Source organism: Balaenoptera borealis (genome assembly GCF_965194805.1).
Source record: "Balaenoptera borealis genome assembly, chromosome: 9".
In the NCBI taxonomy this organism is placed as follows: domain Eukaryota; kingdom Metazoa; phylum Chordata; class Mammalia; order Artiodactyla; family Balaenopteridae; genus Balaenoptera; species Balaenoptera borealis.
The window spans coordinates 108,441,337-108,467,093 of NC_138873.1; the positions used below are offsets into that span (position 1 = coordinate 108,441,337).

The following is a 25,757-nucleotide window of genomic DNA, read 5'->3' on the forward strand; positions in this document are numbered from 1 at the left end:
ACAGTGTGGAGTTTCCTTAAAAAACTAAAAATAAAATTATCATATGATCCAGCAATCCCACTCCTGGGCATATACCCAGAGAAAACCATAATTCAAAAGGAGTCACGTACCACAATGTTCATTGCAGCACTATTTACAATAGCCAGGTCATGGAAGCAACCTAAATGCCCATCAACAGACGAATGGATAAAGAAGATGTGGTACATGTATACAATGGAATATTACTCTGCCATAAAAAGGGACGAAATTGGGTCATTTGTTGAGACGTGGATGGATCTAGAGGCTGTCATACAGAGTGAAGTAAGTCAGAAAGAGAAGAACAAATATCGTATATTAACGCATATATGTGGAACCTAGAAAAGTGGTACAGATGAACCAGTTTTCAGAGCAGAAATTGAGACACAGATGTAGAGAACAAACGTATGGATACCAAGGGGGGAAAGTGCGGAGGGGGGGCTGGTGGTGGGATGAATTGGCAAATTGGGATTGACATGTATACACTGATGTGTATAAAATTCAAAAATTCAAAAAGTAAATAAATAAATAAATAAAACAATGACTTCCTACTTATCTGTTCATAGGAGTACCGGGTTCAGTCTTGCATGTATGTAGATGTTCCATAATATTTGTTGCGTAAATAGAAAGTTGGTGTCTTTCTCTGCCATTTCTTTCTTCATGTTTGTTTTTTCTCTGGATGATGTTCTACCAGCAAGAAGAGAGAGTACCTCTTTTTAGTAAATTTCTCAGCAGTAAATGGCACTCTGACAGTTGTTAAAATGGTAAAGAAGGCTTTTTGTTTTTAATATCTTTATTGGAGTATAATTGCTTTACAATGGTGTGTTAGTTTCTGCTTTATAACAAAGTGAATCAGCTATACATATACATATATCCCCATATCTCCTCCCTCTTGCATCTCTCTCCCACCCTCCCTATCCCACCCCTCTAGGTGGTCACAAAGCAGTGAGCTGATCTCCCTGTGCTATGTGGCTGCTTCCCACTAGCTATCTACTTTACATTTGGCAGTGTATATATGTCCATGCCACTCTCTCACTTCGGTCCCAGCTTACCCTTCCCCCTCCCCGTGTCCTCAGTTCCATTCTCTACGTTTGCATCTTTATTCCTGTCCTGCCCCTATGTTCTTCAGAACCTTTTTTTTTTTTTTTAGATTCCGTATATATGTGTTAGCATATGGTATTTGTTTTTCTCTTTCTGACTTCGCTCTGTGTGACAGACTCTAGGTCCATCCACTTCACTACAAATAACTCAGTTTCGTTTCTTTTTGTGGCTGAGTAATATTCCATTGTATATATGTGCCACATCTTCTTTATCCATTCATCTGTTGGTGAACACTTAGGTTGCTTCCATGTCCTGGCTATTGTCAATAGAGCTGCAATGAACATTGTGGTACATGACTCCTTTTGAATTATGGTTTTCTCAGAGTATATGCCCAGGAGTGGGATTGCTGGGTTGTATGGTAGTTCTGTTTTTAGTTTTTTAAGGAACCTCCATACTGTTCTCCATAATGGCTGTATCAATTTACATTCCCACCAACAGTGCAAGAGGGTTCCCTTTTCTCCACACCCTCTGCAGCATTTATTGTTTGTAGATTTTTTGATGATGGCCATTCTGACTGGTGTGAGGTGATACCTCATTGTAGTTTTGATTTGCATTTCTCTAATAATTAGTGATGTTGAGCATCCTTTCATGTGTTTGTTGGCAATCTGTATATCTTCTTTGGAGAAATGTCTATTTAGGTCTTCTGCCCATTTTTTGATTGGGTTGTTTGTTTTTTTGATATTGAGTTGCATGAGCTGCTTGTAAATTTTGGAGATTAATCCTTTGTCTGTTGCTTCATTTGCAAATATTTTCTCCTGTTCTGAGGGTTTTTTAAAATGGTAAAGAAGACTTTTAATTGAAGATTATCACAATATGATTATTGCAATAGGGAAGAGAGATTTGGCTGAACTCTGAATACAAGGATGAGTGGGGACTTATGGCCAAAGAATAGAAAGATGTGGTCAGTGAGTGGAATAGCCAGTCACTTAAGCCAAGTACACATCAGCCTTGGTACCTCCCTTTCCCTGGCCCTACCTCCAGCGTTTTTGCAAGTCCATCCCCACCCTCAGCCTTCTTGCTCTCTTGCCTGCAAAGCTGTGAGAACCCCTTTTCTGCTTCTGCTCTTGCTGTGTACAATCTACTTTCATGTTGTAGCCAAAACTATCTTTTTTTTGGAAACACAGTCAAATCATGCCATTTCTAGGGTAAAACCCTAAGTGGCTTCCCCTTGCACTTAGAACAAAACCCACCCTTCTCTCCATGGCCTGCAGTTCTCTATGTGCTGTGACCCTGGACTAACCTTGACCTCATCTCCTGCTCTTTACCTCCTTACCTGCTCATGACACTCCTTCCACCTGGAGGGCTTTTGTGCTTGCTGTTGCCTCACCCATCCGTCCCTCCGCCTGCCCCAACACTTTTTTCCAGGATCACTGCATGACTGGATCCTGTGAAACAAACATCCCCTCCACCCAGAGGCCGTTTCCAGCCACTACCCCCACTGAAATAGCAGCCTCTGCCCCGCACTCATCGCATTCAGCCCGTGGACCTGTTCATCGTCGGTCACCCTCCTCTATAATGTGAATTCCATTGGGACAGGAATCCTGACTTTGTTATCGAAAAAAGTATTATGATACTTGTTAAAATGGTAAAGAAGATTTTTTATTCAAGATTATTGCAATACGAGTATTGCAATAGGGAGGAGAGATTGGGCTCGACTCTGAATACAACAAGGATGAGTGGGGATTTGTAGCAAAGGAGTAGAGCGATGTAGTCAGCAAATGGAATATTACTAAGAGCAGACATCAAGGCTGGGGGATTTTCTCTAAACTGCCTTAACAGGCTTCTTGCTAAAGGCACACCAAAGACTTATGCATCAAAGAGGGGGATGAGGGACTTGATCAGATATCAAGGCTGGGGAATTCTTTCTAAAGTGACTTAACAAGATTCTTGCTAAAACTGGGCCAAACAAGCCAAGGACAGACAGGATGGGCCTGAAGTTGAGGCCTGGCTCAAGTTTCGTTAAGGAGGGAGTCTTTGTCAACTTGCTGTTCTTTTTTGTGTCTCTCAATAACACTCTCTAATACAAATAAAGTATAATATATTATATTTTAAAATTTAATATTACAATTTCAAGACAAAGGTAAATATACTATACTTTCTTATAGCCACATTTTAAAAAGTAAAAAGAAACAGGTGAAACTAATTTTAATAATATATCTTATTTAATCCCATATCCACAATGTTATCTTTTCAATATATAATCAACAGAAAAATTATTAATGAGCTACTGTACATTCTTTTTTGTACCAAATATCGAAAACCCGATGATATTGCACACTCACGGCACATTTCCATTCAGACTAGCCACGTTTCAAGGGTGAAAAGCTACATGAGGCCCAGGGCCACCTATCGGGCAGTACAGATCTGACAACTGTAGGGGTGACTGCACAGAGGGTATCCAGTAAATGTCTACTGAATAAATGCATGAGCGAACTAAGAATAAACCGTAATCACAGAAATAGCCGTTTTCTTTCCACAAGTGTTTAGAATATGTTGATGCCAAGTTTTACTCCAGAGGCATGTATAAATAGAGTATGTGTTGCTTGATTTGGGAAAGAATGGGTATTTCAAATAATAAAGAGAATATCACATCTCAAATATGATTTAATTTTTCACTCATCCTTGTTCTATAAATACCTGGAGGTAATGATGGAAGAAACATAGCTATGAATTTTATCCACGAAGTTGTTTATGCACCACAAAGGTGTTTATTTTAACCAATGATTGAATAGATGTTTTCACCCATTAAATTTTTTTTCTTAAAGTATAAGGCTACAGTTTTCACATACCCTTTGTAACAAGATTATTTTAAATATCTCGTTTACTTTTGTTCCTTTAAATTCAGCCTCAGCTTCTACATTGAGTAGCTACAAGTGATGGCATTTGGCATTGTTTATTCACTACAAAATGTCAGAGTAGTAAGAGTGGGATGCCTCAGCCAGGAACAGTAAGATGCTCGGATTTACTGTGCATTCTGTGGCTTCAGAATATTTCTTTTTTCCATTATTGTTCTTCCCTCACCCAATGTGTTAAATTAAGGATGAGAAAATATATTTTTTCCTATTTACCATACAGTTGGGACGTGTCTATCTAACTTTCCTTCTGTTTACACTGTGAATACATTCAGCTGTAGCATTGATCTCCTCCAGTGAAATCTATTGTGGTGTTCCTGACAGCTGTCATTTCTGAATCGGATCAACCAAATACCTCCTAAAACACCCAAGAGTCCAGAAGACTCATGAATATATTTATCTGATATGCTGTCTATGTCTTATGTAGTTTTATTTGATAGCTTTATAAATCCAGGTAAAAAAAGAAATAGGAGTTAGAGAACTAAACCAGACTTTAAAACAGGAGAGAGATTGCATTTTAGCTCCAGCTTTGTGAGGGATGGGAAAAGAATACATCCTTCATCCCTTTTACCCCCACAATTAGATTTCTCGATAGAGACGAAAAAATGTTTTTGATTTAAATCTTGAATTTTGGGGGCAAGCTTTATTAAGGCCAAATCAATGCTAAATCAGCGGTATTTACAACATCTACAAATTTAAGCCGAAGTGGATACTTAGAAGCTCATATAGATCTAAATGATGTTCCCCCAGATGGTGAATTAATGTAATTTTAGCAGGAAGCAAAGTTGCACAAATATGCAGTATTGCGGCCTCACACTGATTTAATGTATCTGTACCCACCACAGCACAGATGTTGTATATCATTTTAGAGCCAGTTTTTCTGTACTACACACTGAAGAATGGGATTTGGGAGTTCAGGAAATTATGATTTATTTTGCGACTAATGACTTGTTAGAAATTGAAGCTTTCTGTGAACTGTGTATAGAAATCACATTAGCTGTGTTCTTTGCGCAGGGTTTGAAAGGTGACGTGGGTCGTCATGGTCCACCTGGCCCAAAAGGAGAAAAGGTACCGTATTCACCCAGGAAAGTGCCAATCTTTTCTTAAGCAAACCCTGAGAACCTATGAAGTGACTTTTCATTGATACTGTTTAACTGCCAAAAGTTAATTTTGTTAAAATTAACCAAAGGCTGTTATGTTAAAAGCATCTGAACAAGAAGAAAAGCCTTTTGGTTCATTTAATTAGTTTGAGGAGACTAAATGCACAATTGCTAATCGACATTAATTTGTGTTTATAAGATTTCCCTTTTCTCTCCCTTGCTTGACTGCATTAAGTATTGCGTCACCAAATTAGCAGCCATGTCCTGTACTGGGGACCTTTGCCAGTAGCACTGAGCTGCTACCACGATGGTGAAGTAGGCAGCCTTTGGGGGGGAGGACACTGACTGTGCATCTCAGTCTTAATCTAAATGCCCCATTTCCTAACACCTTTTCTCATATGTCATTTTATAGTGGCCTATTGGCAGCGACCTTGAAAAGAAAATTATGAGATAGTGAAAGCAAAAGTTGTTTTGAGTAAGGTCCTTGGATGATACTCGTTTGATGACAGTTGTACGTGTAGATGGTTTGCACTGTATTTTGTTCTCCATTCTCAACACATTTAGAAATCTTTGTCTATCTTTAATATTTACCTCTACATTAAAATTGACTTTGCAAATTGGTCCCCAATGACTGATTTAAGCTACCTCAATGTTCTTTAACAGCTATCGGTTATTTTTATTCAGTTGTTCCCAAAATAATGATTACACAAGGCTAAGTCCTCACTTCTGAGGTGATTATGTTAGATGAAAAAAGAGAACGTCATAGAGATACTCCCAACACGAGAATACAGCGTGCCAGTGCCCCATGCCACATGGTATTGCTTCCACAATGTCCATTTGAAGGGGGATTATGGCAGTGATGCTTGCCTTTTTTTTAAGCAATGACTTTATTCAATTCACCAACGGCACTCTGGGATTCGATTTATTTGTCTGCAAAATGAGGGGTTTTGATGAGATGGAGGGTCCCTAAGAGTCTGTCAAATTTAACATTCTAAGACTTACCTTTTAAAAAAACTTAAATTTTTTTATTGAGGTATAGTTAATTTACAATATTATATTAGTTTCAGGTGTACAGCATAGTGATTCAAAATTTTTATAGATTATACTCCATTTAAAGTTATTGTAAAATATTGGCTATATTCCCTGTGCTGAACAGTATATCCTTGTAGCTTATTTATTTCATGCATAGTAGTTTGTAATTCTTAATCCTTTACCCCTATCTTGCCTTTCCCAGTGATGCTTGATCTTAATAACTAAGAGTTCTCATGAAATAAATAGGGATGCTGATACAATAAAGCATATAAGTGACATATTTATAAATTGGAAAATGATAAACTTTTAGATTAACTGTATTTTTTAGATTTTGAATAGTTTGTCAATATATCCACCTGGTAATTTGTATTCACATAGGTCAGCAAAGCAACGTTAGTATTTAAAAACACGTGAATATAGGCAAAGCCTCATACAGTTGTTGGCAAGTGCAAGGCCAGTTCAGCAAAGCTTTAAAAGAGGCAGTGGGACTGCTGCTTGCAGCTGGAAGGCATGAAGTGGGGAGACCCACTTATTATTTCTGCAGATCCCCATGCTAACTTTGTCAGAAATATAATCTGTCGTTGTGACAATTCCCAGCTGCTCCATTGGCAAGCAACCATATTTGAAGAGATATTCTTTCTAATTTTGGATTAGTAGACAAAAGGATGGAAACTAGATTATTTTAGCTTTTCAAAACAAGTTCTGCCACTGCAGAAAGCATGGGGATGCACAAGGCGATATTTATATCATGAGAACTAAAAGCACATGATCAATTTTTCATTGTGCAGAGACCTTTATCAAGGTAAAATTCTACTTTTCTTCCAGATTTATCTAGATATTGCTTCGATCCATTCAGAAAATTTATAAATAACATGAGCAAAAAGGGACTATTGGTAATTGCAGCTTTTCTTTCATCTATTTTAGGGAGATATGGGACCTCCAGGACCGCCAGCCTTAACTGTAAGTGTTCTTGAAGTCAAAATTCAAAACTGAAATACGTTATCCTGTTTATTATTCACATTACATCATGATTAAACCAGAATTTAAGCCACTGGATATTTTGAGAACTGAAAGTGACTTGAGTAGATCTAGGCAAACCTCCAGATTTTAAAGATGGGACATCTGCCCACAACACTGAAGGGCTTAACCCGAGGTCATGCGAGTAGTTCTAGAAAAGCCTGGAAGCAGTACCTAACCTAAGCAATTTTCTCCACCCTCCATATGGTTCATAATTTTGCCCCTTAAAAGTTTGATTATACATCCTTAACATGACATTTAAAGTTAATGGAAGCAGAGACAGTTCTATTTACTCTAAAAACTGTAAAAGAACAAAATTATAATCACCCAATGTATAAATATAGCTACCTATTTAAACTGTTACATTCTCCAAAACCTGTTCAAGACTCTTGTTTTTTCCTATGTGAGTTGCTTCTAAGATTTGCACATGATAAAATGGCAGTATTTCAGAAACAGATTTATGAGAAAAGTTTATAATGTGTGCATAATGGGATTGTTCTCAATTAAATGGTTCATCATTTATTAAACATTTAATCATAAGTATGTAATGCTTTTATATTTGGATACAATTTGCTGTTACTGATTTTCTTCATCGTCCATTAGGGTTTCTCATTTAACTTAAAGATTTGGTCTGAGAATGACACTAAGCCTAATGGAAAAGAGGAAAGGCTTTACATAAGATCATGTGTAGCCTGAGGTCTCTTGAATTTTATGTTGCTATCATCTAATGACATAAATTAAGAATTTAAATCATCAGTTTTCCGAGACCTGTCGTGATCATAGAAGGTTAGGTATAAAGAAGTCTTCTAGCATCTGGATGGGGGTCTTCCAGCGGAGCAGCACAGGACTCTCAAAGGCTGTGTGACTTTGATAACATTCCTATTTATCTTTGTACTTGAAAATGTCATTCTGAACACTATGTTAATAATGTCTTACACAGATAATCTTTGCAATGCTCACCTGAAGGGCAAATATTTCTTCATAAATGGAAAATCTAAGGAACCAAACAAATGACTTTCTTAGGACTATCCAAGTTCAATTTACAGTGAAATTCTCTGCTTGAAGCTTTGATTTTCAAGACGGAAATAAAAACTATTTATTTGAGAGAAGACTTTAAATGCTTATTATTCAATTTTTTATAATTTGTGGAGTTTATTTCTTAAATTATTTGGCAGTGATTTCGAGTTAAGCCTGCTCATTTTATTTAAATCACATGCTTGCTTTTCTTCAACTGAGTTATGTGCTCAATCATTCCACGTAGTTATCTGATTACCTAGTCGTTTTCAACTTGTGTTTGAAGACCAAAATGCAATCTCTATCTGTATCATTTCACCCGATAAGCAAATTTGACCCCTCAGCCAGAATATTATATTGGACTATATCTATCTTGTGGATTTTTAGTGACAGCTGACATCTTTCTGCCAGGTAGCACCTTGTAGATGTCTGTTTGCAATATTCAGCTGGCAGACACCAAAGGAGTACAAGCTGATTTTTACACTTATCTAAAGATATGAGAGAGACGCTAAAGTAGGAGGTCAAGATGGCAGATTAGGAGGACGTGGAGCTCACCTCCCCCCACAAACACATCAAAAATACATCTACATGTGGAACAGTCCTCACAGAAAACCAACTGAAAGCTAGCAGAAGATCTCTTATACAGCCAAAGCTGAAAGAAAGATTCCCGCATAACTGGGTAGGACAAAAAAAGAAAGGCATTGGGACAGGACCAGTGCCCCTGGGAGGGAGCTGTGGAAGAGGAAAGGCCCGCATGGGCAGCCCCTCGCCCTTGGAAAGCCTTCACTAGCTGGGAGGTCCACCGGGACAGATAGAGGAGCCGGAGGGGCCTGCACTCTGCCCACGAAGAGTGTGTGTGTGCTGGCTTGTTAGCAGTCAGGGCACAGAGAGACTGGCACTGATGGCTGCCACCTCACCCAATTCCCAGCCTGAAATGCACTTTGGGTGGGGCTGCCAGTACACAGAGTAGGTGGGAGCTGAAACTTGGGCTTCTGTGGACGAACCCTGGGAGAGGACTCGGTCTAGCTATGCGTAGACAGCCCCCAGGGCCTGGAGTGCAGTCCAGGCCTAACCTCAGAGCCTGTTGTTAGTGCACACATGGCAGGGTGTGGGCCCACCATAGGGACCCCACTATTAGCATGCCCATGCGGGACACTGCTCCATTGGTGGGCTTTGTGCATGCACACACTGTGGGGCAGGCGCTGACACCTGAGCCCATAATCAGCACTCCCACAGTGGGGGCAGGTGGGAGGTGGGTCCTGCAGAAGCAGACTTCATTGGTGTGCACACCAATGGGGGGCAATGTCCACAGAATCGCACATCTCCAGCGGACAGGCCCTGGTGAGAAGTGTGCAGAGGTTCCTTTCCCAGCAGGGGTGCTACAGTTCCACCCACCTCACACAAAGCTTGGAGCTGGCATCTAGGGGGAGAGGCCCTGGGAGAGCCTTACCACAGAGGAGGCCTAGGTCTCAGGTGGCAGCACACCACTTCAGTTCCTGCAGCTACAATGCCCTGATCCCCAGGGCCAGCCTTACACTAGGTCAGGGACAAACACAACAGAGAAAGGGATGTGACCTTGGGCTGCTTCTGAGCAGAACCGTGGACGCCTGAGTAGGTGGTGCATAGGTTCACTGTGACCACATGGGCCTCTCTTGCTTCAGCACTCACCTCCTTGGGACAGAGCACACACTTAAGGGCAACAGAGCCTTATCAAACCCAACCTTCAGGGCTTCTACTGAAACAACTGGGGAGCAGACCCCACCCTCAACAGGGTTGTGACAGCCACGGAGCAAAGAGGAGGCCTCGCCCAACATGCAGGGCAGGAACTGGACACCACAACACCAGTCATACCCTCTATCAAGGGGATAACAGCCAGCACACTCTGAGGAAAGATGTGGCAGGCATCCATTATGAAAACAGCTCTCACAGCAAAAATATTAGACTTACATAGTCTACAAAGGGATGCTCCCACATAAAAACAGCCCTCCAAGACCACAGTAGATAACTATTTCTCCTAACTTCATAGAGTCAGAGAAATATAAGTAAAATGAAGAAACAGAGGAACTACTCTCAATAAAAAGAACAAGTGAAATCCCCTAAAAAACAATTAATGAAACATACCTCTTTAGTCTACTAGACCCCTGAGTTCAAAAAGGAGGTAATTAAAATGCTAAAGGAATTAAGAAAGATTTTCAATAGAAATGCAGATCACTGTAACAAGGAACTAGAAACTATAAAGAAGAAACAATCAAAATTAGACAACTCAATTGCTGAGATAAAAAATGAGCTAAAAGCAGACTGAATAATGCAGAAGAACAAATTAGTGATTTGGAAGATAGAATAATGGAAATCACCCGATCAGAACAGCAGACAGAAAGACAAATGAAAAAACAAATGAAGGCTTCCCTGGTGGCGCAGTGGTTCAGAATCCACCTGCCAATGCAGGGGACATGGGCTCGAGCCCTGGTCCGGGAAGATCGTACATGCCACGGAGCAACTAAGCCCCTGCGCCACAACTACTGAGCCTGTGCTCTAGAGCCCACAAGGCACAACTACGGAGCCCACGTGCCACAACTACTGAAACCTGTGTGCCTAGAGCCCGTACTCCACAACAAGAGAAGCCACTGCAATGAGAAGCCCACACACCACAATGAAGAGTAGCCCCCACTCACCGCAACTAGAGAAAGCCCACGCACAGCAACGAATACCCAACGCAGCCAAAAATAAATAAATAAATATTTTAAAAATGAAAGAAACATACGAGATCTATGGGATTATATAAAGTGTGCTAACCTACACATAATAAGAGTTCCAGAAGGAAAAAAAAAAAAAGAGAGAAAGGGATCAAAAATGTATTTGAAGAAATTATGGCTGAACACTTCCCAAACCTAAATAAAGAAAGAGACATTCAGGTACAGGGAGCACAGAGGGTTCTGAACAAGATGAACCCAAACAGACCCACATCAAGACATATCATAATTAAAATGGCAAAAGTTAAAGAGAGGATTCTAAAGTCAGCAAGAGAAAAACAAAGAGTCAGTTACAAGGGAACCCTCATAGGCTGATTTCTCCACAGAAACTTTGCAGGCCAGAAGGGAGTGGCAATATATATATATTCAAAGTCCTGAAAGGGGAAAACCTGCAACCTAGGATACTCTACCCAGCAATATTATCATTTAAAATAGAAGGAGAAACAAATAATTTCTCCGACAGAAACTAAAAGAATACAGAAATACTAAAGCTAACCTAAAAGAAATATTGAAAGATCTACTCTAAATAGAAAAGAAGCAAGAATCTATAGGAAAGGGAAAAACACAGTAGGAAAGGCCAATATATAAAATGATTAAACATCACTTAAATAAGCCAGTGCAAAGATTAAAAAACAATAAAAAAATGTTGTTAAAGCAATTATAACTACAGTTAACAGCAAAAAGCTAAATATGAAGATGTGAAATAGGACATCAAAATCACAAAATGCAGAAGAGGGGAGTAAAAAAAATGTGTATATTTTTTAGAATGTGTCTGAACTTACATGACTATCAGTCTAAAGCAAGTAGATATAGTTCTGGGTTAAAATACTTGAAAACCAGAGTAACCACAAATCAAAAACATACAACAGATTCACAAAAACCAAAAAGAAAGGAACTCAAGCATAATACAAAAGAAAACCATCAAACCACAAAAGGAAAACCAAAAAGAAAGGAACAAACAAGAACTACAAAATCAGCTGGAAAATAAGGTTTAAAATGGTAATAAATACATCTTATCAATAATTACTTTAAATGTCAATGGACTAAATGCTCCAATTAAAAGACATTGAGTGGCAGATTGGATTAAAAAAACACAAGAATCTATAATATGCTGCTACAAAAGACTCACTTTAGGGTGAAAGACACACATAGATTGAAAGCCAGGGGGTGGAAAAAGGTATTTCATGCAAATGAAAACAACAAAAAAGCAGGGGTAGCAATACTCATATCAGACAAAATAGACTTTAAAACAAAGTCTATAACAAAGGACAAAGAATGGCATTAGATATTGATAAGGGGGTCAATACAAGAAGAAGATATTATACTCATTAACATATATGCACCCAATATAGGAGCATCTAAATGTATAAAACAAATACTAACAGACATAAAAGGAGAAATTGACAGGAATACAATAATAGTGGGATACTTTAACACCACACTGACATCAATGGACCAATCTTCCATACAGGAAATCAGTAAGGCAACAGAGATCCTAAATCACACAATAGAACAGTTGGACTTAATTGATATCTACAGGAAACCCCAGGTTGATATCATCCAAAAACCCCAGAATACACATTCTTTTCAAACGTGCATGGAACATTCTCTAGGATAGACCACATACTAAGACACAAAACAAGCCTCAACACATTTAAGAGGATAGAAGTTATTTCAAGCATCTTTTCTCACCACAATGGTAAGAAACTAGAAATCAACCACAGAAAGAAAAACAGGAAAAAAAAAAAATTACATGGAGACTAATGAATCATGCTATTAAAAAACCAGTGTGTCAATGATAAAATCAAAGAGGAAATCAGAAAATACTTTGAGACAAACAACAATGAAAACGTAGCCTTACTAAAATCTATGGGATGGGGACAAATGTATATGTATAACTGATTCACTTTGTTATAAAGCAGAAACTAACACACCATTGTAAAGCAATTATACTCCAATAAAGATGTTAAAAAAAAATCTATGGGATGCAGCAAAGGCAGTTCTAATAGGGAAGTTCATAGTGATACAGGCCCTCTTCAAGAAACAAGAAAAACATCAAATAAACGACCTAACTTATCACCTAAAAGAATTAGAAAAAGAAGAACAAACAAAACCCAAAATCAGCAGAAGGAAGGAAATAATAAAGATCAGAGGGGAAATAAATACAATTGAGATAAAAAACAATAGAAAAGATCAATAAAACCAAGAGCTGGTTTTTTGAAAGGATAAATAAAATCGACAAACCTCTAGCCAGGTTCACCAAGAAGGAAAGAGAGAGGACCCAAGTAAACAAAATGAGAAATGAAAGAGGAGGGATAACTACCAATACCACAGAAATACAAAACATCATAAGAGAATACTATGAACAGTTGTATGCCAACATTGTAGACAACCTGGAAGAAATGAACAAGTTTCTAGAAACATATAGCCTGCCAAAACTGAGTCAAGAAGAAACAGATCATTTGAACAGACTGATTACTAGAAGTGAAATAGAATCTGTAATTAAAAAAACAAAACAAAAAACCTCCCTGTAAACAAAAGCCCAGGACCAGATGGCTCACTGGGGAAGTCTACCAAATACACAAATAAGAATTTATATCTATGCTTCATAAACTATTCCAAAAGAATGAAGATGAGGGACCACTCCCAAAGTCATTCTATGAAGCCATTATCACCCTGAAACCAAAATTAGAGAAAGACACTGCAAAAAACGAAAATTATAGAGGAATATCCTTGATGAATATAGATGCAAAAATCCTCAACAGAATATTAGCAAACTGAATCTAACAGTACATGAAAAGGATCATACACCATGATCAAGTTGGATTCATTCCAGGGTCACAAGGATGGTTCAACATACTCAAATCAACCAGTGCATTACATCACATCAACAAAAGAGAAGACAAAAACCACATGATCATCTCAATAGACACAGAAAAAGCATTTGATAAAATTCAACATTCATTCATGATAAAAACTCTCACCAAAGTGGGTATAGAGGGAACATATCTCAACATAATAAGAGCCATTTATGACAAACCCATAGCCAACTTAATACTTATTGGTGAAAAGCTGAAACCCTTCCTGTTGATTTCTGGAACAAGCAAGGATGCCCACTCTTACTACTTCTATTCAACATAGAATTGGAAGACTTAGCCACAGCAGTCAGACAAGAAAAAGAGATAAAGGTATCCAAGTTGGAAGGGAAGAGATTAAATTGTCATTATATGCAGATGACATGATACTCTATATAGAAAACCCTAAAGACTTCACACAAAAACTGTTAGAATTAATAAAAGAATTCAGCAAGGTTGCAGGATACAAGATTAATATACAGAAATATATTGCATTTCTTTACGCTAACAATGAAATACCAGAAAAAAAGTAAAAAAAAAAAAATCCCATTTAAAATCACATCAAAAAAATAAAATAAAATATTTAGATATAAACCTAACTAAGGAGGTGAAAGACCTATACAGTGAAAGCTATAAGACATTGATAAAGGAAATTGAAGATGATTCAAAGAAATGGAAAGATATCCATTTCTCTTGGATTGAATGAATTAGTATTGTTAAGATGGCCATACTACCCAAAGCAATATATGAATTTAATGCAATCCCTATCAAATTACCCATGACATTTTTCACAGAACTAAAACAAATAATCCTAAAATTAATATGGAGCCACAAAAGACCCAGAATTGCCAAAGCAATCCTGAGGAAAAATAATAAAACTGGAGGCATAAGCCTCCCAGACTTCAGATAATACTACAAAGCTTCAGTAATCAAAACATCGTGGTATTGGCACAAAAGCAGACATATAGGCAAATGGAATAGAATAAAGAACCCAGAAATAAAACCACACACCTACAGTCAATCTACAACAAAGGAGGCAAGAATATACAATGGAGAAAAGACAGTCTTAAACTAAAATCAATAAAAATAGAAAAGCTGGAAAATTAAAAAATATGTGGAAATTAAGCAACACACTCCTGAACAGCCAATGGGTCAAAAATTAAAAGGGAAATAAGATATCTTAAAACAAATGAAAATGGAAACAAAACGTACCAAAACTTATGGTATGCAGCAAAGGCAATTCTAAGAGGGATGTTTATAGCTATAAATGCCTACATTAAGAAAAAAGAAAGATCTCAAATAAACAACCTAACTGTACACCTAAATGTACTAGGAAAGGAAGAACAAACAAGGTCCAAAGTTAGCAGAATCAAAAAAATAACAATGATCAGAGCAGGGATAAATGAAATGGAGACCAGAAAAACAATATAAAAGATCAATTAAACTAAGAGCTGGTTTTGACAAACTTTTAGCTAGACTAACTAAGAAAAAAGAGAAAAGACTAAATAAATAAAATCAGAAATAAAAGAGGAGACATTACAAATAATAGAAATACAAAGGATCATAAGAGACTACTATGAATAATTATACACCAACAAATCAGACAGCCTAGAAGAAATGGATAAATTCCTACCAAGACTGAATCATGAAGAAATAGAAAATTTGAATGGACTAATAATGAGTGAAAAAATTGTATCAGTAATAAAAAAACCTCTCAATAAAGAAAAGTCCAGGACCAGATATTTCACTGGTGAATTATACCAGACATTTAAAGATTTAATGCCACTCTTTCTCAAACTGTTCCAAAAAATTTAAGAGGAGGAAACACTTCCAAACTCATAACATGAAGCAAGCATTACCCTGATACCAAAGCCAGATAGGGACACTATAAGAAAACTCCAGACCAATATCCCGGGTGATTATAAATGAAAAAATTTTCAAAAAAATACTAGCAAATCGAATTCAACATCATATTAAAAGGATTATACACTGTGATCCCTGAAATGCAAGAATGTTTCAACATACAAAAATCAAATAGTGTGATATACCACATTAATAAAATGAAAGATAAAAATCATATGATCATCTCAATAGATACAGAAAAAGCATTTGATACAATTCAACAACCTTTCATGATAAAAACTCTCAACAAATTGGCTATAGAATGAACATACCTCAACATAATAAAGGACATGTATGACAAGTCCAGAGCAAACATCATACTCAACAGTGGAAGGTTGAAAGCTTTTCCTCTAAGATCAGGAACAAGACAAGTGTGCCCACTCTTCCCACTCTTATTCAACATAGTACTGGAAGTCTTAACCAGAGAAATTAGGGAAGAAAAAAGAAATAAAATGCATTCAAATCAGAAAGGAAAAAGTAAAATTGTCTTTATTTGCAGATGTCAAGATCTTACATATAGAAAATTTTAAAGACTCCACCACAAAACTGTTAGGAATAATCAACAAATTCAGTAAAGCTGCAGGATACAAAATCAACACACAGAAATCAGTTTCATTTCTATACACTAACAAAATACCTGAAAAAGAAATAAAGAAATCAATCCCATTCACAATAGCATCAACAACAACAATAACATTTTAGGAATACATTTAACCAAGGAAGGAAGAAGATATGTGCAGTGAAAACTACAAGACTTTGGTGAAAGACCTGGAAGAACACACAAACAAATAGAAATATATGCTGTGTTCATGGATTGGAAGAAATAATATTGTTAAAATGTTCATACTACCCAAAGCCATCTATAGATTCAGTGCAATCCCTATCAAGATTCTAATGGCATTTTTTTACAGAAATAGAAAAAAAATCCTAACATTCTTACGAAATCATGAAAGACCCTAAAGAGCCAAAGCAATCCTGATAAGGAAGAACAAAGCTGGAGGCATCACTCTTCTTGACCTCTAACTATATTACAAAGTTGTATTAATCAAAACAGTACGGTACTGTCACAAAAATAGACACATACACCACTGGAACATAACTGGGAGCCCAGAAATAAATCCATGCATATATAGTCAACTAATATTTGATGAGGGAGCCAACAACACTCATTGGAGAAAATACAGTCTCTTCAATAAATGATTTGGGGGAAAACTGGATAATCACATGCCAAAGACTGAATTGAACCCCTGTCTTACACCACTCACAAAAATTAACTTGAAATGATTTAAAGACTTAAATGTAAGAGCTGAAACTAAAACTCCTAGAAGAAAACATAAGGAAAATCTACTTGACATTGGTCTTGGCAATGAATTTTTGGCTATGACTCCATAAGTACAGCAACAAAAGCAAAAATAAAAATGTGGGACTACATCAAACTCGAAAGTTTCTGTACAGCAAAAGAAACAGTCGACAAAATGAAAAGGCAACTATGGAATGGGAGAAGTATTTACAACTGTATATCTGACAAAGGGTTAATATACAAAAAAAATTAGGAACTCATTTAACTCAACAGCAAAAAGCCCAAATTAATCACATTTTGAAATGAGCAAAGGACCTGAATAGATATTTTCCCAAAGAAGACATTCATTTGGCCTACAGGTACATGAAAAGATGTTCAACATTGCCAGTCATCAGGGAAATGCAAATCAAAACCACAATGAGATATCACCTCACCCCTGTCAGAAGGACTATTATCAAAAAGACAAGAGATAAGTGTTGGTGAGGATGTGGAGAAAAGGGAGCCCTGTGCCCTGTTGGTTGGAATGTAAATTGGTGCAGCCTCTATGGAAAACAGTATGGAGGATCCTTAAAAAAATTAAAAATAAGACTACCATATGATTTAGCAATCCAAATTCTGAGTATATATCCCAAAGAAATGCAGTCAGTACAGTTGACCCTTGAATAACCCCAGGTTTGAATTGCATGAATTCCCATTTATATGTGAATTTACTATACGAGCCATGGTTGGTAGAATCCAAGGATATGGAACCATGGATACTGAGGGTCGGCTGTAAAGTTATACACAGATATTTGACTGCACTCCTAACCCCTGTGTTGTTAAAGGGTCATCTGTATTTCAAAGGAATATCTGCATTTCCATGCTCATTGCAGCACTATTCACAATAGCCAGGACATGGAAACAACCTAACAAGTGTCCATCAAGGGATGAATGGATAAAGAACATGGAGATACACACGCGCGCACACACACACACACACACACACACACACACACACACACACACACACAATTATTCAGCCATAAAAAGAAGGAAATCCTGTCACTTGTGACAGTATGGATGGTCCTTCAGGGCATCATACTAAATGAAATAAGTCAGAAGGACAAATACTATGTGTTCCCACTTGTATGCAGAAGATAAAAAAGCTGAATTCATAGGAACAGATAGTAGAATAGTGGTTGGGAGGGGTGGAGGGCGGAGGAAATAGGGAAATGCTGGTCAAAATGTACAAACTTCTAGTTTTATGATGAATAAGTTCTGGAGATCTAATATACAGCATGGTGACTCTAGTTAACAATGCTGTATTATATACCTGAAAGTTGGTAAAAGACTAGATCTTAAATGTTATCACCACACGTGCAAAAGAAGTGTGTCTATGTGAGATAATGGAGCTATTAACTAACCTTATTGTGGTAATCATTTCACTATATATACACATCTCAAATCATCAAGTTGTGCACCTTAAACTTACACAATGTGATATGTCAATTATATCCCAATAAATCTGGGGAAAAAAGTGAGTTACTGATGAATTTGAAATGTCTCTTCTGTTGGTATTTATAACTTACAAAGAAGATATGTATTTATGTGAGTTAAAACCAACACTGAATAAGGAAAACTTATTATAATAACATCCAAACTTGTTTGATCAAAATACAGTTTATTCTAAGAGCATAATGCAAATTTATGTTAAAAATAGATTCTGATAAATTATTCTGAAATCACCAAGATTTTGACCTAATAATCCTCTATTAAAGGTAGGTATTTTATGGTTTATTCACGTTATTTGAATCATGACATTTTACATTAGCATTTTCTTTACATTTAAATATTAGATATAAACCCTTACATTTAAATATGCAGGTATAATAAGTACATTTTCTTTATTCTTTGTCATTTGTTGTTAAAATCTTAATTTTGTGTAAATGTAGTATGTCTTTATATATAACTTTCTAAAATTGTTGTGTATGTTTTATATTCTTACTATTACCAACTTCTCCTCCACTAGATAATATACTACTGTTTTTTCAGTAAAGTTTTGCTGAAGCTCCAGAAGCAAGGCAGCGACTGTTACTGAAATAAGGCAGTCAGCTGACACCTCTGTCTCCTTCCTTCTTTGCTCTTCTGGCCTTTGCACCTCATGTCAGAAGCGACAGGTGAAGGAAGGTGCAACAGTGCTACTTCAATGTATCCACTTATTTTAGTTCCCAGGAAAATGCCTGTGTGGCTCTGGCCATGTCTCTTTGGGGAGTCATTAAATTCTCACCCAGATGGCACCAAATGTTTACACAGAAGCCAAAGGTTAAGTCAATCAACAGCAGAAGTGTCTTAGGCATGCTCACTGAATGATACTTTAAGTGCAGTCCTGGGGCCCAGATAAATCCAGCTTATGTGAGTTATAGGCACAGAGGTGGGGGGGGGGCACAGACTTCACCCTATAAAAACTACCTTAAATACCAAAAGTAACTGAGAGACAATCTCAGCTGGTCATTTATAGATCAAATGACACAAATTAACAGATGGCCCTAATGCACAAGAGATCATATAGTATTCACATAAGAGGAGCCTTGAAATAAGGCTTTTTTCTAAATTAGTGTGTACAAGATACAAAATCAGTTCAGTAGATGACATGGTCCCTTCCCTAGCTTCCCCTTCCCTTTTACATACTTTTACTTATTCGAATGCTAATTATGTATCAGACACTAGATATCTGGGGACACAGAAATACTCATTGTCACTGCCTTCTTGGGACCTATTTGGTTTAAGAAAAAGCAACCAGATGGTTAAAGCTGATCATTTTATAAACTGATCGTTTGCAATTAATATACAAATAGTGTACAAGTATTGGTACACAACAGAACAGTAGTTCTGTTGGCCCTACACAAAAACATTATTTCAGAGAAAATCATTTTTTTACTAGAATTCTCGTGCTGTAATTTAAACAGTTATTTACTTTGAATACATTTAAATCACAGCCTCAACTACTAAATGATGCTTTCTTATTAAAATTGCTAAGGAACTATAACTATTTCTTTTTAGGTGAATGAAGTAGAAAAATTCTTGTTAAATGCCCATAGAACATAATTTCTCTTTCTGTTCTTATCAGAATAAATACATGTTCTATAGCATTTATGAATTATACATATTTATATTTACCTATTAAAATATGTACTGTAGCATAGTAATTGACAGGCAATTCAATTTAAGATTATTTTGAATTCCTTACATTTCAAAATCTGTTATTTATATGGTCTTTCTATGGATTGCCTGAATTTGAATTAATAATATTAATCTAGTAAAGTTACATAATTCATATTTAATTCTTGTTAACTTTCTGAAATTGGTGATCCAGGACAATATTGGGATTTTTAGGGTACTAGTGGATCAGTAGAAAGAAGGCAGTTGAAATATTTTTTTAAATTAATGCTTTTTAAAATTTGTAGGCAAAAGACTTACATAAATAAATTAGTTGATTAAAATAGAGGGTGTTTCTATACTATAAATCCATTTTTATTGACTCTGTGCAGAAATGTAGGGGAGTTGATGCTTAAGGCCCTAGAAAGATTTATGTTTAGCCTCAGAGAAGATTTATGTTTTGGAAAAACCTACCATCAGCTCATTTGACAAGGAGGTGATTTATGTATTTTTCATTAGATGAATGGTTTGAGAATAGCTCCTTCTGCCCTTCTGTTTATAGTTTGCTTCTGTTTCAAAAGACATTTCAAATTGTTTTCACCAAAATTCTAAATTATGCATTTTAAAACTCAACAGTAAAACTTTCTTTCCTAAAAGTGCTATACACTGGCAATTTAGGACTGTTAGGAAAGAGCTATTTTATTTCAAGTTGAGATGCTCAGCAACCTAGAAAAATACCTTAAAATGTATCTCAAATGCCATTAGAAAATTATAAAATGGGTAAGACTTGAAAAATTATATGCAGAAAAACGTACTTAAGTCATAAATCTACACAGAAATTAGTTTAATTCAATTCTACTCTGTTTAAACATTAAAAAAAAATTTGGTAGAAACCTTATATTGATCTATAAAGTGGTATTTTAAGATGATTGTTCTCTAAAAGGATTTGAGTTATAGTCCTTACAATTAACCATTCCACTGGTTTTAGCAAACCAAAAATCCATGATAGCCTAAGAGTTATGCAGACCCTGGATCCAGACTGAGTGGCTTTGAACCTCACCATGTTACTTGAATTTTCTGTGCCCTAGTTTCATCCTCTAAAAATGAGATAATATTTCTTGTTGCATAGTGTTGTAGTGATGATTAGATTAAATGGTACATGTAAAATCTTTTGAATAATGACTGGCTCTCAGTAAGTACTATTTAACTTTTAGCAGGTATTCTTATCACTATTATATTACTATTCAGTGGCAAAAATATCAATAGGAATGAACATCAATGGGAATGAGGCCTTTATGAAGTACTTGCTGAGAAATGTTCAGAGAGAACTTTTGTATAGTCGTCTTTATGGGTAGAATTCTTTCATCTTGAGAAAACTAGTAAAACTAGTAAATGTAAACTGAATTGAACTGTTTTCTTTTTTACCTCTAGTATAACCTCCATGAGGACAGAGCCTTGTCTAACTTATATACAGCTGTAGCCCCAGAGACTAAAAGTACTTGGTGCAGTGTAGGGACCCAATAAATATTTCCTCTTCATAGGTAGAGGAAACAAATATTTTTCATTGACAGACATATTATGAAAACAAAATACCACCAAATCCTACAGTTAAAATATCTATAGGAAAATATAAAATCACGAACTTGAACATCGTAATGAAGAGAATAGATTCTCTCTTTCCAGCCGAAGCTAATTACTTTAGGGCAGGGATTCTCCTTCTCCCATGTTGAAATTTTTCAATTTCAGAATGGCGGTTCTGATATCACTTATTGTCCCTGATTTTTTTTTTTTTAATTCAGTTTGAGAAACATGTTGTTTGTGGGCAACTGGAATTATCGCCTTAGTTGAAGAATCCTAACTTCTGTTTACTGTACTGCAGACATGAACAGAAGCTTTATATATTCTAATCCATTATTAAAGTCAGCTTTTGAGAAGTAAAGAAATACTGGATGTGGGACCTAGAAACCCTAATCTATCCTGAAAGGTGCAACTATTTTTGTTTAATTATTTACTTGTTTGTTTATTTTACCTTGGACATGTCACTTACTAATATTTAGGGATTTTAAAGGTCATTTCCCACTCCAGAATTCTGTTATGTCCTCTTTTACATTTCCTAAGGGATTCTCACTTGTTTAGCTACATATGATCTACTATCTATCCCTTTAATAATGTTTTTCTTTAAATCCTATTTTGTCACATTATTTTAAAAGGATACAGACTAAATATGAAGAGTAGTTTAGTTAAGCCAGATATATCCTCAGTGTGGAGAAAGGGTTTGACTTGCCAGTCTCAAGAACTATGAAAGGTATGAAATTTTACCCTACTTGCAAGGTAACAGTTTCATGGCTTCTGGCAGTAGAAATGAGACTCCTGGGTCAGAGACAAAGGTATCATCGCTCATGGCATCAGGCAGCATGAGCTCCGTGTTTGCGTGGGCTGTCCTTGCAGCCAGGCCTCAGGAGTAGGTGCTGCACATGCAGCGGGTTTGTGTCACAATGGAGAACTCAAGCTTAGGGAATCCAAATCCTCTGTAATGGGCTGCAAGAAAACTGGCCCTTTGCCCCAGAGGAAGGGCTTTCCTATACAAACATCCTTAAAAAGATAGTTCAGAATGAAAGGGCAATTAGTACCTCCCTCACAAGATACGCAGAAACATGCAAGACCCATGGGAAGACCCATAGTCTCCCCAAAACAGCCACCCCTCTTGCTCTACTGTCTGAGCTTCTGGCAGATTTTCCTATGAGTGTGCCACTCAATCAACCTCTCGGATTGGCCTCACCAAAAGAGGCTGGGACCAAACTTTCAATCTGTCTCAGGTAGCATTTAACAAGGGCTACTATTAACAGGACTCCAAGCAAGTAGATGAGGCCAACCTGTAGTGTTGATCTCAACCATGTTCCCCAGAATCCCACACCCAACCAGCTTAGCAAATCCTCTGAAGCATCCAAGTCTATCTTAGGAGACCAGATGATGTTCCCAAGTTTCTGAACTGACCTTTCCCCTTGACTTGAAGGATCAATCCCGGTACATCAGTCAGGACACACACATTTTTAATAAAACTTACAGAGACCCATTGTGTGTATCACTTTAGCTGGGTGGGCTGTCATAAGGGTGCTGAGTGATCAGTGTCCTAAACCAAGTGGCCATTATCTTTCTGATCTAGAGCCACATCAAGCCAACAAGAGCATCTAGGTAGCTGAGCCAGAATTAAATGTGAATTCTCTAGGTCACTTTCCCAAGGGTGAAAAGGTAGTTCAGAACACAGAGTGGTTAGCGCCTCACTCACAACACAAGCAGAAATGCGCAAGCTTCATGGAGAGTTTTCTCCAACAACCAGCCCTGGTGTATTGCATCTCTTTTTAGACAAGTCCTGGCAGATGATTGCTCTTTTATTTACCACAGCACTGCTAACTGTACAGCTGCCTCCTCCAGTTTCTGACCAGTTCTAATCCTCAGATGCCTTTTGGGGCTTTGCTGTTCTTAACTTCCCTTCAGTCTGTGCTGTTGGCTTTTCATTCCGTTTTTTAATAGCATGCCATCCTGTTTCACAACCACTCTCAGTTTCCCAGTATAATATATTCTGGAAAGTTTAATATCTTCATATATCAAAAATGTTGCGGGTCTTAAATATGATACGATTGACCTGAAACACAATTCATGGATTAAGATTATGTGTATTCAAATAAATCTTATGCTCCAAATAATTCTTTGGAAGTAGAAGTAGAATATATTCGAAGTAGAATAGGGTTTTGGGGTCAGACGTACTTAAGTTTAGAGCTCAGGTCCCTCACTTATTTGCAGTGTTATCTCTAGGAAGTTTATTTTTCTCATCTATAAAAGGGCGAAATTATATTTCTTAGAGTTGTTAGAATTAAATAAAATCACTTAAAGTGGCTAGTGGAATTCCTGGTGCAATAGCAGGTACTCTTCCTAATTTATGATTGTGAGTGTGTGGAGGTCATCAAAGGGTTTGTTGAAATGATGCTGAAATGTTGCACTAGTGCATCTGCCTTTTGGTTCTGTGCAAACAGGAGAGTCTTTTTCTATCCTGTTCACCTTGTCCTTTTACTTACTATTGTTGGCTTGTTACAGCTTTATATTAGTACATTGACTCTAAAATTATCTTGATTTGTTCACTTGATACACTAGTTACTCTTTATCAGAAGCTTGAAAATAACTTTTTGCGTGCTCCATTTCATTGAAATATTAAGAAAACATTAATTATAATTAACTTTCATGCCAACTTTCTAGTGTTTGATTGGTAGCTTGAAAATTAAGGGATTTGTTCCTGGCTTTGATAGCATCACAATCTGGTTATTTAGAAGACACATCATGTTACTAACCCAGAAGATTAAAAAGTGGCACGGGAACAACATCCTGGGGGGTTTATGTGACACATCACAACTAATCTCGATGTGGCTTACACTGAATTGGAGTTACACTGACACAGCCTTAATTAATTCAGGCTATAAAATAAATGTGATTAAGTAAGATAAGTGTTGGACCCCATTTCTAAAAGGTTGTGCTTTAAACAGTATTTATATATAGACTGATTCGTCCATTGAATTGCAGTATAATTTCCACAGAAACAGTTAGCTCTCAAATGTATTTAAATAAGTCTCAGGATTCTAATATTTTTCAAGGATAAGTCTTTTTTGTCAATATAAAAACTGCTAGCACACATTTTCTCACTTAACATTCACAAAAAAACCAATAAACAGACAATGCAACTACTTTACCCATTAGTGCACAAATTACTAAAATGCACCATATAGTTAATTCTTAATTCCCAGGGAGTTCTCACTGATTTTGCGAATTAAGAATTAACCATTCAATATTAAAGCAACCACCCTGGTATTTTTCAAGTGTTCTGCAGAAATAACAAGGCTTGTTTAATCTGTAAAGGCCACTCCTTTGTTTTGCCATCAATAAGTACAAAGTTGAATCTAAAGACAAAGTGATGATTAAAGAAAGGATGTGAACAGAGTTCATAGAAAAGAAAGAATAAGACCACTCTTAAACATATTAAAAGACATGTAAATTCACTTATAATAAATGTAAACTAAAATGGCTCTGAGATACTAGTTTTCACTTGCAAGATTGACAATGCTCTCAATTCTTTTGGATATATACTCAGAAGCAGGATTTCTGGATCATATGATAATTCTATTTCTAATTTTTCTAGTAACCTTTATACTGTTTTTCATAGCAGCTGCACCATTTTACATTCCCACCAACAGTGTACAAGGGTTCCAATTTTTCTACATTTTTGCTAACACTTGTTATTTTTTTTTAACAGTAGTCATTCTAACAGGTATGAGGTGATATCTCATTGTGGTTTTGACCTGCATTTCCCTGATGATTGATGATGTTAAGGATCTTTTCATATGTCTGTGACAAAATTATCAAGATATGAAAACAACCTAAATGTCCATTGATGGATACATGGATAAAAAATGTGGTGTATTTATAAAATGGAATATTATTCAGCCTTAAAAAAAGAAGGAAACTCTGCCCTATGCAACAACATGAATGAACCTGAAGGACATTAACTAAATGAGATAAGCCAGTCACAAAAGAACAAATACTGCATGATTCCACTTGTATCTAAAATAGTCAAGCTTATAGAAACAGAAAGTAGAATAGTGATTGCCAGGAGCTGGGGGTAGGGGAAATTAGGGAGC

The 25,757-nt window shown here is 36.7% G+C and overlaps 1 protein-coding gene across 3 annotated transcripts in view; it reads left to right on the forward strand.

Moving 5' to 3' along the window:
- The window catches only part of COL19A1 (collagen type XIX alpha 1 chain), a 374,472-nt gene that overhangs the window by 164,495 nt on the left and 184,220 nt on the right, over nucleotides 1–25,757 (forward strand). For all 3 annotated transcript variants that reach the window (XM_082405049.1, XM_082405048.1, XM_082405047.1), the window contains 2 exons: nucleotides 4,983–5,036; nucleotides 7,025–7,060. In XM_082405049.1, coding sequence (XP_082261175.1) covers nucleotides 4,983–5,036; nucleotides 7,025–7,060 — 90 coding nt within the window. The remainder of the gene's footprint in view (nucleotides 1–4,982; nucleotides 5,037–7,024; nucleotides 7,061–25,757) is intronic.